Below are 13,829 nucleotides of genomic sequence, written 5' to 3' on the forward strand. Positions count from 1 at the left end.
ATTCTTCTGATTCAGTACTATCTTGCATTCTTATACTTAGTTTCTGCTTGTTTATTTTGTGCTTTGTGAATTTAATTAACATGGTTACTTGTATGTTGGAAAGTTTTCTTTTATTGGCAATGACTGGGGTGACAGAAGTTACATTTATTGAAGGCAGTGGTGGTCAAAATTGAATAAAAATGATCTCATAGTCCTGGTTTGGAAATTTAAGTTTTGTGATGGTTGGTTAGTTTAGCAGTCATACTTGCAGAGTGCTCAAGAGAGGAACTGCTCCTGCCCCACTGTTTGAGGTATGTGACTTTGGAGTCATAAAAAGGGTGAAATGTACCAGGCTTAATATTATATTGTTACAAAGGTACTTCATAATTTGTTCATAGCATGAAATCTGAAAGAGCAGATAGTTTTTACAAGCCATTTAGCATGTGTATATTGAGTGCCTCTCAAATGAGTTATTTAAAAGACGATAGAAGAAGAAATATCAGCACTCACTGAGATTCAATTTATTTCTTCTTGATTATTGAATGCTGGTCAAAAATGACATGAAGATTAGATGCTGTTATATATTGGAATGTCAGTAAATTTTAATGTTGGTGTTAATATCTTTTTCTTTCTTCATTTTTGCATGAAATGCCTCTTGCCTTCCATGGCAACTTTCGAGAGTTGCTGGTGGTTTGTGGACCAAATGTTTGGGTACTTTGTGTGGACTCATCTGTGTTAGTTTTAAATTAGAGTGTTTTCTTTTTTGCCTATCTGTTTCTCATCAGGGCTCATATATTCTTGCATCCAAAAAGGCTCTCTGGTTTAGCTGAGAGGCTGATTTTATTCTAGGGATGTCTGTGTACCCTGTCATCACAGGCAACCCTGGTGAAACTTCCCATGTTTTGTGTGTGTGTTGCTGCACTAAGTTCAAAGTCTGATCTTTCTCAGATGTATGTGCGTGTATATAACTATTTTATAGCTGAAAAGAGATGCAGGCAGCACAATTTCTGCCAGAATATGTTTTCTATTAGATGCTGTAGTATGAAATTGTAGGTCAGTTTGGGGCTTTTATAAAACTGCCTCTTTCACCCATCACTAGAAGACAACTAACACCTTCCTTTGACTCACGTTTTCCAAGATTCTTTAGTGTTAAAGGAAGACTTTCTTTTGGAAATACAGAAATTAAAAGAATATGGTAAAAAAGCATTTTTACCGCTTTATTGAGTCGAGGGCAGATATATGGGATTCCAGACAAAATGCAATAATAGACTAGGATTTTACTTTCAAATCACCTTGCAACACTTCTTACAGGAGATTTATTGTACATACAGAGGAACAGGGCCTGCTTTGTTAATGGAGTAATTTGAAGGATGGTTCTTTCTGCCTGTTATTAAGTGTGAGCTCTTCTTTAATTAACTTATCCCTCCAGCTTAGGTTTTCCAGTTTGTGGCATTACTTTGAGGATAAAATGCAATAATGTGTGTGCTTAGTAAACTCTGTCCCTTTCCATGCAAACATCTAGTAGCACTGCTGTTTTGTTTTGTCTGTTTAGTTAGTATTAATGCAGTTGTATATTGGTCTCATTGGCGTGATTAGAATTTTTTTCCTTCTGGTAAGAACCTGGATAAATCCAAGCACCAGTGAGAATAACATACCTCTAACACTCTATTTATACTCACAAAGCCATTCAGCCCATCAGCAAAAATGAAACACGAGACAGAGTGTTGGAGAAATAAGGCCTGTGTGTTAAATGTGAAATGTGTTTTCCCTGAAACTCTCAGAGATAAAGAATGGGTAGTCTATGTAACTGTTTATGATTGTCCTTCTGGTATAGTGTGTATGAATTGACTGAGGCCCTCGTAAAAACATTGGATAGTCAACAGATGTTCGTTTTCTCACCATTCTGGAGGCTAGAAATCAAACTCAGGGATTAGCAGTTTGGTTTTGCTTGTAGCCTTTTTCTTAGGTTTGCAGATGGCCTGGACACTGTGTCCGCACATCCATCTTTCCTCTCTGCACCATACACATCCCTCGTGTCTTTATGTGTCCAAATTTTCTTTTGTTACTTGGACACTGATCACACAGGAGTAGAACCTACATTCATAGCATCATTTTAATTGATTTGACCCTGTTTCAAAATGCAGTCACATTCTGAGGTATTAGGTATTAATGCCTCAACAGATGTATGGGGGTGGCGATCATTCAACCAGTGAACGAGGAGAAGTCGAGACCAGAATTCTAGTGGTTTCTCTGATCTTTACTGCCCTGACAGCCCCAAAAAGACTCTTAACTTTTCACTTCCACGTCTGTCCAAGTCTGCTTGCTCAGAGCCGTGGTGAGGACCGTAGACAGTCATGAGCATGAGCACATTTTGTAATGTGTAAAATGATACAAATACATGGTAGTATTATAATGGAAATACCTGTGAGGGATACGTTGGCAACATGTGGAAAATTTTGAGTTAAAAATGTAAAGGATCATTGCAAACTTTTGGCTGTTCTGTTTGGCTGAAGGAATGGTATAGATAAAGAAGTGATTTGGTTAAGGCTCAATTCAGAAAAGACAGTAATTAGGTGAACAGATAAGCCAGGCATCTGGATAATGCAACATGATTGTCTTCCCATCCCAGTGTTTATTTTCTTAGAAACTTTTGCTTCTCCTTTTACAAATTCACCTCCTCTACCCCCAATTTTCATGATCTTCTAGTGCTCAGGCCGGGGACTCTTAGTGGATTCATGAGCAGTGGTCTCAGCCAAAAGGCACTTTTCCCATTCTCCTTATGGGAAGGTTATGACTCTTCTTCAAGTGTGTAACTTGTTAAAGGATAACATAGTTCTTGGGAGGTTGGGAAAATTACCAGGTACTTTAGTATATTTGTTCTGAAATTTGTGCAGTTTGCGTATGTAGGTAGGTATTTAACTAGGTGTATTCTCAGCTTGCCACATGTGCCATTTAGAGCGTGCAGTTGGATAACCAAATCCCTAAGTACAAAGATTGCATCCTCTTCTGTAGTCTTCTGTAAAAGCACATGAAAGAAGACCATGTGCAAAATAGATGTTCTGTCTCTGGAATCTAATGTGTGATAGAAAACATTTATTTTTGAACATATTGGACTTCTAAAAAGTACTTAACCTGATATTTATTGCAGCTTTTAAATAATCAAAGATTATAATTTTAAAGCAAGTTGTGCTTTGTAACATAGAAACTCAAGATGCTATTGCAGGGGAGAGGCAATATGTAAAAACATCAGTAAAAATAAAAACACTGTTTATATGTCTATGAATTTATGAAAACCTATAAAACTGACCATTCATAAATCGTATAAACTATTGTACTAAAATGATTCATATATTTGACTTAAATTGAGCTCAAGGATGCTACATAGTATCCCTGTTTATAAATTTCAAGTCTAGAAAAGCAGGAAAGTGGTATTTTATTAAGCTTTTAAGTTGAAATTTTGACTCACTGTAGTATGAGGGGTAGAAAACATAATGTGGATATAATGATTAATGTAGGAAATTATGTTTCTCTTTATGCAGATTGCAAGTCAATGAAAAATATTTGGAGTTGCTAAGGACTGTATTAAGTTTGAAGATTCTTTTAGTCAGTAAAGTGAAATGCTTGGAATATGGTATTCCTGATACTTTCATGCTAATTTTTTGGCTTAATCTTGTGAAATTCTTTTCACATAAATAACACTGAAAGTATCTTTGGGTAAATGAAGTTTTAATTTTAAACGATAAGCTTTCTTTTATGTGGATTATTAGTTATCAGGGATAATTAGAAGTTTTTTCATGGGTATTTACTGAAGACATTTATGAAAATTTCAGCATGATTTATCTGGGGAACTAAAAACATTTTAAAATACTGGCCATGGTTCCTTTCTCTGATTTCTTCCGGTAAGAGGAGAGTGTGTCTAGGAGAATTCTTGGGATTAGGGAAGAAGGTCCCTTATTCATGGAAGTTCTAGGAGAGTGAGTTGCCAACAGCTTGGTAGCTTTGCTCAGCTGTAGATAGGGCTATCTTTGAATTAAAAATTTACTTTTCTTGGTTTTTGGAGAATATTGAGAGCTGGGACAGGATGGCTATATGGGTATAATTCCTTTACTCTTATAGGAAAAATTGCTAAAAGGAGAGACCCATCCATTAAAAATATTCCACTAGTTGCCAGGCTTAGCATTCTTAAATTTAACTTTTCGCTGAACAACTGGTTACTTGAGGCCTTCTCCCTTGGACAACAGTCTCCTTGTTGCTTCTTAAGACCTCTTTTCATTTAATATCTAGATGGTAACAATTTGTTATGGACCAGTTACTTATGAAGTTATCATTTCTGTCCTGGTTACAGGAGGAGATCCAGATGGAAACAAGTGAATTGAGCAAAATATTACAGGTGTAGTGACGCATGTGTGCCTAAGTCTTGTGATCCATGCATGCCTTGCATCGCCTTCCTGATGTAAAGGCTTACTACTGTCCCCAGCGTCTCAGCTCCCAGCACAAAAATTTACTTACTTCATCTTGGGTTCCCTTACAAATCTAAAATACATTGTTTTCTCCCAAACTTTAAGACAGAGTTAAAGTATTATAGTATTTTTCTTTATTTCCTCACTCTGTTAGCCAAGTATTTGCATATTAACTGGAGCTTCTAAATATAATGGCTTATCCTTAAATAGTTAGTCTAATGAAGGGATTATAGGTTAAGTGGCAAATGAGTGCCAAAGACATTTGGGTAAGCCAATTAACCTGATGGTTTTTCACAGTTAATTATCATTGTGTGAGCAGAGGTTAGTGCCCAAAGTGAATGAACTACTTTTAGATGAAAGTGAGAATTCCCTGTGTATTTAAAACAATCTGGATCTGTTTCTAAAAAGTAAATGCAATTTATCAGTACCAATCATCTCTAACTAAAATTGAGTTCATTAAGTATGTATTGAGTGCCTATTGTGTGCTGGAATCCCCAGTATAAATAAGATGCTTTTCTTCTTTGTGAGGAGTTAGTGTATTGAAGAGATAAAGGAATCCCAACAAGGTGAATCACACTCCAAGACTATTGAAGACATTCGTGTGCAGCCCAGGTCTTTTCCATCCCTATGCCTACAAACAGAGTAACACCTGTTATTCCTGCTGCTCTGTACCCCAAAAGTTGTTCCAGTCAGTCTAAACTGGTATATTTTCAAAGTTACTACATGTTCTCCTGTTCCATGTTCTTTGAAAATATTGACTATTGCCCCGGAAACAAATCCATGACTTCCTTCATTTAAGTCCTTACATATTATGCTTGTAAAAGTTGCTTTCTTCTAGAAGCTTTTGACCTTCTAAGATGGTAAGAGTCCATCTTATATTCTCCGTTAGCAATCAGTATCGTGTTAGAGTCGTATTTGTAGTGCTGCAGTGGTGAAATTCCCAGTAAAGTTACCTTCTCTACTAACTCTAGTAGAGGGGTTTCTCAAAATCAGGGAATCTTCTTTGCTGACTGTACCATTGCAGTGGGGTTCTCAGTGCCTGTTCCACTACTGAATGGAAAAATAAATGAGTGAGTGAATAATTATTTTATTACAGAATCAATCCATTTTATTGGGTAATAATCTCAATAGAAAGTGGAAGAAGAACTATTAGAAATAGTTCTTCTGGGTGTCACTTCCATACATACACTTCTTTTCCTTCTGAAATATCCCCCACACACCATCTCATCTAAGATCCTTGGTATTTGTAGGATACAGTGAGTATTATTAATGGGAGTGCGTCAGTACTGAAAGTCCAACTAAACATATTCTGCAAAAGCATCTGGGAAAGGCTTTGGGAAGATAGTAGTTTTCAAACAAACACAAGGTTGGGGTTTGAAGCACATTTGGGAAGATGTAATAGCTGAAGGGAGCAGTCTAGGAGGCAAGACATTGTGTTAGATGGGGTAGAGAGGCTGAATTCAGCTGATGGTAGGATGTGCATGTAACAATAATGTGAGACTGAAAGAGGAAGATAGTCAATGGTGAGCTATGAAGGGTGTTTATTATGCAAAGAAATGGGGCATGGTACAGGATTTGCAGTGAGAGGGACAGAGTTAGAATTATATGCTAAGAGCTTTTTCTCTCTGAAGTATGTGTAATAGATCAAATTGAGAACAAAAGCGGGCAGGAATAGCTATTGAATTCAGTTTAGTAATATTTATTACATGCCTAAGATGCATTGAACACTGGGAGAAAAGACATAATTCTTTTCCTGAGGGAAACCTATAGCTTAATGAAGGAATGAGAAAAATGATCAGTCAGTTGTGGTCACCGTGCTATGCCACATGGAAAGGAGTGAAAGCCTGAAGGAGGATGGTAGAAAGGAAGGCAGAGACAGATCGGAGAAAAACCTGCGAGTTATAGTGTGTTTTCTGATGTCCTGAAAAGCGTTACTGTGTCCTTAACCAACTTTAAGGTGGACACAGGAGCAAGAAGGGAAGGAGCGTCATGCACAGCCTTGGTTGGAAGTGATGGAATAATGGTGGTACTTAGTGTGGGAAATTCAGCAAGAGGAAGATGGTTTGTTGGAAAACTAGTTTGGATTCAGAGTTCCCCAAGCGTAAGGGATTGAAAGGACAGCTAATAATAATAGTTACACAGGGCTATTACTTAGCCCTTCTTTGCTTGCATATATTAGATACTAGCTCAAGCTAACTTACGACTAAGAGACTTACTGGCATAGTGTTGGCTTCGGCCATGGCTGGTCCAGCTACTCTAGCAAATCTCTGTCTTCTTGATCTTCTGTTGTGATAGCTTCACTATCAGGCATGTCCTGTCTTTGGGGAATCCTCTAATAGAGTTTGGATTTTCATGTATCCTCCAAAGAAGATGCCCTTTCGCAGTTGATTATCGATTTTACATTGACACTGATTGACCTGGCTTGCTGCTAAGTCACTTCTGTGGTAAGGATGGAAATGGGGAAATACAGTACAATAATTGGCCAAATCATATGACCTTTTATCAGAGAGGAAAGACAGTCTCACTGTACCCATATGGAATGAGAATAATGTGGGCTGTTCTCTAATGGGGAAGAAGAGTAGATCTTGTAGTGCATTCATTACACAAGGCCATGCAATTTTCAGACTTCTGAAATTAGTGTTATCCCCTTTGTTTTGAATGGCACCCCTTGTGAGAAGGCTTATTCTCGGCAAATGCAAGGAAGTAGACATTTAGAGAGGCCACCTTTAGGAAGGCTATCTTTCAAGCTCATGGAAGGAGCTTCATGTAATAGAGTTGGTATTATTCCAACTCTATTATTCCAATATTCCATTATCCTTACATTTCAGTGTGCATATTAAGTGGATGCTGTAGGATATTTAGACCCATGAACAGGATCTTGGCCAGATGTTTAGATGGAGAGGTCATCTCTTACATTGCAATTGTGGAAGTGACCACAGGGTGGGGCGGTAGAGGGAAAGAAGCTCAGGGCACAGAACCAAGAGAGATGTATCCATATTTGCGAGGAGAAATGCAAAAGAGTTACAAGGCAAAGAGAAGTAAATGGAGCTAGTCAAGAAGAGATGAAAATAAAAAGATTACTGTGTTAAAGAACTAACATTTCATAAATGCTTATTATGTTGGTATGAAAGTATCAGTAAAGCTTACAGGAACTTTTAAGTATTCATAATCACATAGATTTTGAAGGTTGTAAATATAAATATATGTGTAAAGCAACACTGTTGGCACTGATGCTGGCAAGAGTGTTTTACAGTTGATGGTAACAGTACCAACTGGTATGCAACTAGTATGTATAGCACATATGTGAATTACATAGCACTGTACATACATACTGTTTTAATGTAACAGTGTCCTTTTTGCTCATTAATTTACTCCTCACAATGGTCCTATGAGGCAAGTACATTTATCTTTATTTTACAGATGAGGATACCAAGGCACAGAGAAGTGAAGGAACTTTTTTATACAGTGTGCATTGAGTCCATTTGGCTTCAACCCGGCATTGCACTCTCAGCTTGAGCATGCCAACATAGTTTGGGTAGCACTGACCTGGGGCAGGCTAACCAAGGCCATTCTTTTTTCTTTTCTTGCAAAATGAATTGCAAACCATTGCTTTTTTAAAATTTAAGGATTGACCTTTATTTTTTTTTCCACATACAATCAAAACATTTCAAAAACATTTCAGAACACCATATCATTTGATGTTTGAGGAATCTAAGCATCATTTCTGCACTGAAGGATCAGTGGTCATTATTTGTGTGAGTGTGTATTCACTGAAAAGGTCAATGTCAGGAAAAATAGCAGTAAGAAACAGACACACAAGGGCAGTTTGGATGGCGGTGTCACAACATTCATCAGTTTTAAAAGGACGTTGGCCTTTGTCAACATTTCCTAACGGAGAAAATTGTAAGAGAGCAAAAACAAAGAACTGTAAATGAACAAAACTGGAAACAGGTTAAGACCTCTGTGAAAACTTGAGAGACTGTATCATTTTACTTCAAAAGACAATTCATCTCTGTATTCTCTAGAGAATTATTCTCCCCATCTACTGCTTTGATTTCTTCACTTTGCCCAGAGTAGAAAATTTCCTAATTCCTTACTATCTGTGAATTTTCAACATCAAATGCTTCAACGAAGCAACCTCAGAAATTATATCAACATGAAATTTTGTTTTGCATTAAGGTGTTTCATTAGCTGCAAAATAGCGAACAGAAAAGGTTTCACTATCTCCATGATGGACTTAGAAAATACAAAGGGATCAGAATCTGTTATGCTTAGTGTAATGACTACCTTTACTTCTCTTATTACTCAGATTCTATTAAGGCTTTTTGGGGAGATGGTATCTTTCTTAATATGGTGTTGAGGTAGTACAGTGCATCCCTTAGCACTGACTTGCATATGTGACATGACTTACACATTAAAGCCCAGTGGAGCTTAGTATCCTGAATTCTTTTGCTGTAATACTCATTGGTTACATAAAGACATGCTTAAGACGATAAAACCAAAGAATTTTATCATGCATAAGGCTCTCAGTATAGAATGTTTTAAACATGGTCGAGATGTTTCCTTGCTCTTACATTTTTGTTTTATAAACATCATTTGCCCTTTAAATTTTGCCTTTGATATAAATTCAGAGCGATGCCTCACAGTTTTTTTTCCTCACAATGAAGTTATGAGATTTATTAATTTTTGTCTTTGTTTTGAAAACCTCATTTTTTGAGAGATATGCTATATCTTGTGGTTGCTGCAGGTTACAAAACTTATTACTATATAGATAATAACTTCTAGCAGTTTTACACAGATTTTTAAAGGGTTTTTATTTTATTTTTTCCAAAAAGCCTTTGGAAGAGTTGGCTGTAGCACTGAACTAATAGTTTGTAGAAAACAGAGTTAGGAAATAAAAGAGAAAAGAAAAGGCAAAAAGAAAGGAAAGGAATAGAAGAGAAAAACTGTCTAGAGAAGACAGTTTCTTCATCCTTTTTGAAGCTTTCACTGGAAGAGTGAAGTGTTGTCCTGAACAAAATGTGCTTCTTCCCGGCATTCTCTGAGTGCTTTGCCACTGAGATGCTCTCCACTGCCCTGCCTTTAATCGTACAAAAGTTGCTACAGTCATTTGATATTAGAGATATTCACATCAATATCTAGGATGTCTAGTGGAAGCCAGTTAAGTTTCATTCTGAGTTATTTTAAATCAGCTCTTTCTGACAACACCGTTTGGCAGTTTGGCAGTTTTTCATATTTCCTTTAAATTTTAATTATAACCCATCAAGTCTTAAGCAATTACTTCTGGGTTAGACTCTTGATGAATGTCATAGCAGGGTGTTTTAATTTAATGGATCCAGAAAAACATCTGTTTCTAATATTTTAAAAGCCAATTTATATGGAAATTCATTTAATGCATAGTCAATACACGGAGACTTGAAAAATCAAAATGGAAAATCAAACTTCTCTGATGTAGTCAGTCTTCTGGCAACAAAGGATTTTACTTACGGTGAAGTTCAGTTGTTACTGTTTAACTCTCAAAACATCGTTTAGAAAAAGATAGCAATTTATTTCTCATATGGAGGAAACAGGGAGGTAGTTTGCCTCCGGCTGGTGTGTTCTACCGTGACAGGGACTCAATTTCCTTCTGTCTTCTCTGTTTTCACATGGGATTCTTATCCCTAAGTACCCCTTATGGCCAACAGGGCTGCTGAAGCTTTGCTATTACATGTGTGCTCCAGGTAGCAGGAAAGAGGCAGGGGCAAAATGAAGGCAAAAAGGTACTTTTACCTTTAGGACACACTTTTGGAGTAGTAGCTCAAAGTTAGTCATGTGACCATGTTTAGCATCAAAGTAAATATGCCTGATAATCATGTGCTCAGCTAAAGACTAAAATTCTGTTCATATAGAACAAGAGATTAGATGTTGGGAGACAATGAACTGTCTCTGCTATGCAGTTACTTTTCCAGACATGGTTTTAACAGATCTGCCTTTTGGCCAGTCAGTTAGTTCTCATAAGTAGATAATATACATAAAAGGACCAGCGTGATATTTGGCACATAGTAGATGACCATAGGTATTGATTGATCTATTTTAATTCTAAACCTCTAAATGTAGTGAATTTCAAAAGTTAAAGATGAAGCAGACTTCAATAAGAGACTTTTTATAGATTGTAGCCCAGTCTTCTATTCCACTTAATTATAATAATATCAGCTAATAGGACGGAGACCAGGGTCATCAGTTCTCTTGGCCTTGGAGCTCTGAGGGGTATTAGCATTGTAGTAGGGTGTTTACAAAGCTCATACATCTGCGAAGCTATGTTCCTGCTTCTCTGTATAGAAGATAAATGAACAATTACAAGTGTCTGTTAAGTGATTCCAATTAAGGTTGACTATTATCACAGAAACTGGAGCTCAGATAGGTTAATTAAGAAGCAACTTAGAGACGCTATTGAAAACTACCGTTGCCTAGTCGTTTGATTCCAATTGGCATAATACCTATTTCCACTGGCTGTGTCACTTTGGTGGTGTTTCTTAATGTGTTTGAATCTCTGTTGCATTTTCTTGTTTTTTCAAATCAGGCAATGAATTACCGAGCTGGGACTCAGGAATGCTTATATCTCCTTAGTCCCTCAATTGGGACTTGTTAAATTTGAATTTTGATAACATTTATATGGAAGTTTTTCTCTGATCACAGCTGCCTCGTACTGAAAGGCAGAGCTGGTAAGGGAGTGGCAGGTAAATGTCAGTAGGCAGCCTCCCATCATTTCATCTGCAGCCACACCCCTCAGGAACTTCTCTGAGCAGCTCTCATACCAGATCAAGCGAGTTTCCCACTTCTGGAATGTCACTGTCCGGCTGCCTTCTAACTCCATGCCTCTTTCGAGTATCTGGAAATGGAGAGATAGATCCACTTTGAATAACAAAATACTTCAGATTTGACCTTGCTTCCTGGGAATTCCTAAATTGAATCATTTATATATTATCTTCAATAAGTGTATCAGATCTACATATAGCAGTAGCCTGAGTTCCTTAATATTGGCCTTTTTATTGACTTTTAAATGTTTGACGGCTTCATTCTGAGCAAACTTCTATAATAAGAAAATTAGTTTTTCTTGCATGTACACATTTAACTAAATATACACATGGATGTTGTTAGAGGGTTTGTTTTTTTGTAAACCCCCAAGTGTATGTGCATCACATTTTAGGATGCCCGGAATAATGAAAAAAAAGCACACGCCACGAAATGCTATTCTGCTTTTTCAAACTTGAAAAAGCTATTAGTTTTCTCTATCTATAATTTCTTCACCTGAGAGATGTGGAGATTAATGTTTATCACATCATTATTATTCAAAAGTTCACTGAGAAGGTGTGCCTAGAACTCCAGTACAGTGGTTGCAGAAAGCAAGTACTCAGAAAACAGTAATACCTACCTTGAAATTTCTTTGGAAATATCAGGTGTGCAAGTCTGGAACTTTTAATTCTCAAGTTAGCAGACATAATAATTTCTATGGGTCAGTGTGAGACCTCTGAGAGCAGAGAAGTGTGATGGGCTGACGTGTGCTATGAAGGAAGAAGGGGGTCTCTGGGTGTCGAGATCCCCCCCGCCCAGGGTCATCAGTCCTCTTGGACTTGGCAGCTCTCAGGGGTATTAGCATCACCTTGGAGCTTATCAGAGACATGAGTCTGTCTTAGTTACTTTTCCTGTTGCTCAGACAAAATACCTGGCACCTAATGTTAAGGGAGGAAAGGTTCACTGTAGCTCATAGTACGTATGGGTTTCAGTCCACAGGAGACTGGCTCCAAGGCAGGGTGGCATTGCAGAGGGGCACTGCAGAGAAGACAGAGTCCATCGTAAAGCAAGAGAAAAGGCAGCAGGGCAGCAAGCAGTGAATGACAAGTGAGGATCAGAGCAGCCCTGTTCCTGTCCTTTATAATCTGTCCAGGTTATTCACTGTTAGGGCAAATAGCACTCACATCCAGGATGGAGAAACCTTAATCATAGCATCACACCAAGAGTGAATCCCAGTATCACATCCTTAATTTCAGCATTAGACCCCAGATCCAGCCACCTCTGAAGAACCCCATCTGTGATTGCATGAGTCATTGGGGGAGATCCAGATACCGGCCATAACCAAGTCCCAGACTTCTTCCCAAACTGTCCAGTCCAAACCTGCTATTTAGCAAGATCCCCAGTTGATTTGTGTATGTGGGAAGCACTGTTCTGGGTACTAGTATTTGATTTAAAATTTACATTTTAGTAAAGGACCAATTCTAGTTGTAGTTGATCCCTTACACTGGCATCACCTGCTTAAAACTGCAGACTCTTGGACCTTGCATCAATCTGAAGCTTGGAATCTGCATTTTTAGCCAGTGTGCCATATGGTTTTCAGGGCAGTTGTTAGGCAACTGTTACATCTAAGCTGAAATCATTGACAAAACCCTATGTTTATGCATTCCAACAAAGAAAAGAGGTGCTTCCTTGATGGAGGTGTTAGTGGGCTTTAGGGGAAAGATCTGAATTTAATTTAGCATTATTGGAATCTCAAAGCCACCTTATAATCAAACTTCTGGGTAGGCAATATCTCAGCAATGTCATTTTATTTATTATTCCCTTATTTTCTTATTGCATTTTACAACTGATGTTTTTAAAATATTTTTGTTTTCTAGCCGTGCTATCAAGACAAATCAAGACCTCCTCCGAGAAACTCCATGGACACACATTTTCTACAATGATTTTTGGGGGACTCTTCTAACACACAGTGGCAGCCACAAGTCCTACCGGCCACTCTGCACTCTTTCCTTTCGCCTGAACCACGCCATCGGAGGCTTGAATCCCTGGAGCTACCATCTCGTCAATGTCCTGTTGCATGCAGCTGTCACCGGTCTCTTCACGAGCTTCTCCAAGATTCTCCTTGGTGATGGATATTGGACCTTTATGGCTGGCTTGATGTTTGCTTCCCACCCCATCCACACAGAGGCAGTGGCAGGAATCGTGGGCCGGGCTGATGTAGGGGCCAGTCTGTTCTTTCTCCTCTCCTTGCTGTGCTACATTAAACACTGTTCTACACGAGGCTGTTCAGCCTGGACCTGGGGCTGGTTCCTGGGGACCGGACTGTGTGCGGGATGCAGCATGTTGTGGAAGGAACAAGGAGTGACTGTTCTCGCCGTTTCAGCGGTTTATGATATCTTTGTCTTTCACAGGCTGAAAATGAAGCAGATCTTACCTACCATTTACAAAGTAAGTGATTGTTGGCTCTGGAGCATTGGGTTACTGAGTCGCCTCCTTGCTTGGGTCTTGGCCACCATTTAAAAGGCAAATTTGTTCCTCTTCATGCAGAATTTAAAATAAGTTCCTTTTTGATCTTGGGCAAGTGGAAGTGTCTTTTTGACCTTTCTCTGCGAAGGAGGG

The 13,829-nt window shown here is 38.2% G+C and overlaps 1 protein-coding gene across 2 annotated transcripts in view; it reads left to right on the forward strand.

The window, feature by feature from the left end:
- Tmtc2 (transmembrane O-mannosyltransferase targeting cadherins 2) overlaps positions 1–13,829 on the forward strand; it is a 372,199-nt gene that overhangs the window by 134,653 nt on the left and 223,717 nt on the right. For both annotated transcript variants that reach the window (XM_063255227.1, XM_063255228.1), the window contains exon 2: positions 13,088–13,658. In XM_063255227.1, the coding sequence (XP_063111297.1) occupies positions 13,088–13,658 (571 nt within the window). The remainder of the gene's footprint in view (positions 1–13,087; positions 13,659–13,829) is intronic.

Source organism: Cavia porcellus, unplaced genomic scaffold (assembly GCF_034190915.1).
Source record: "Cavia porcellus strain 051 isolate PalLab524CR breed Dunkin Hartley unplaced genomic scaffold, mCavPor4.1 scaffold_8, whole genome shotgun sequence".
Lineage (NCBI taxonomy): Eukaryota > Metazoa > Chordata > Mammalia > Rodentia > Caviidae > Cavia > Cavia porcellus.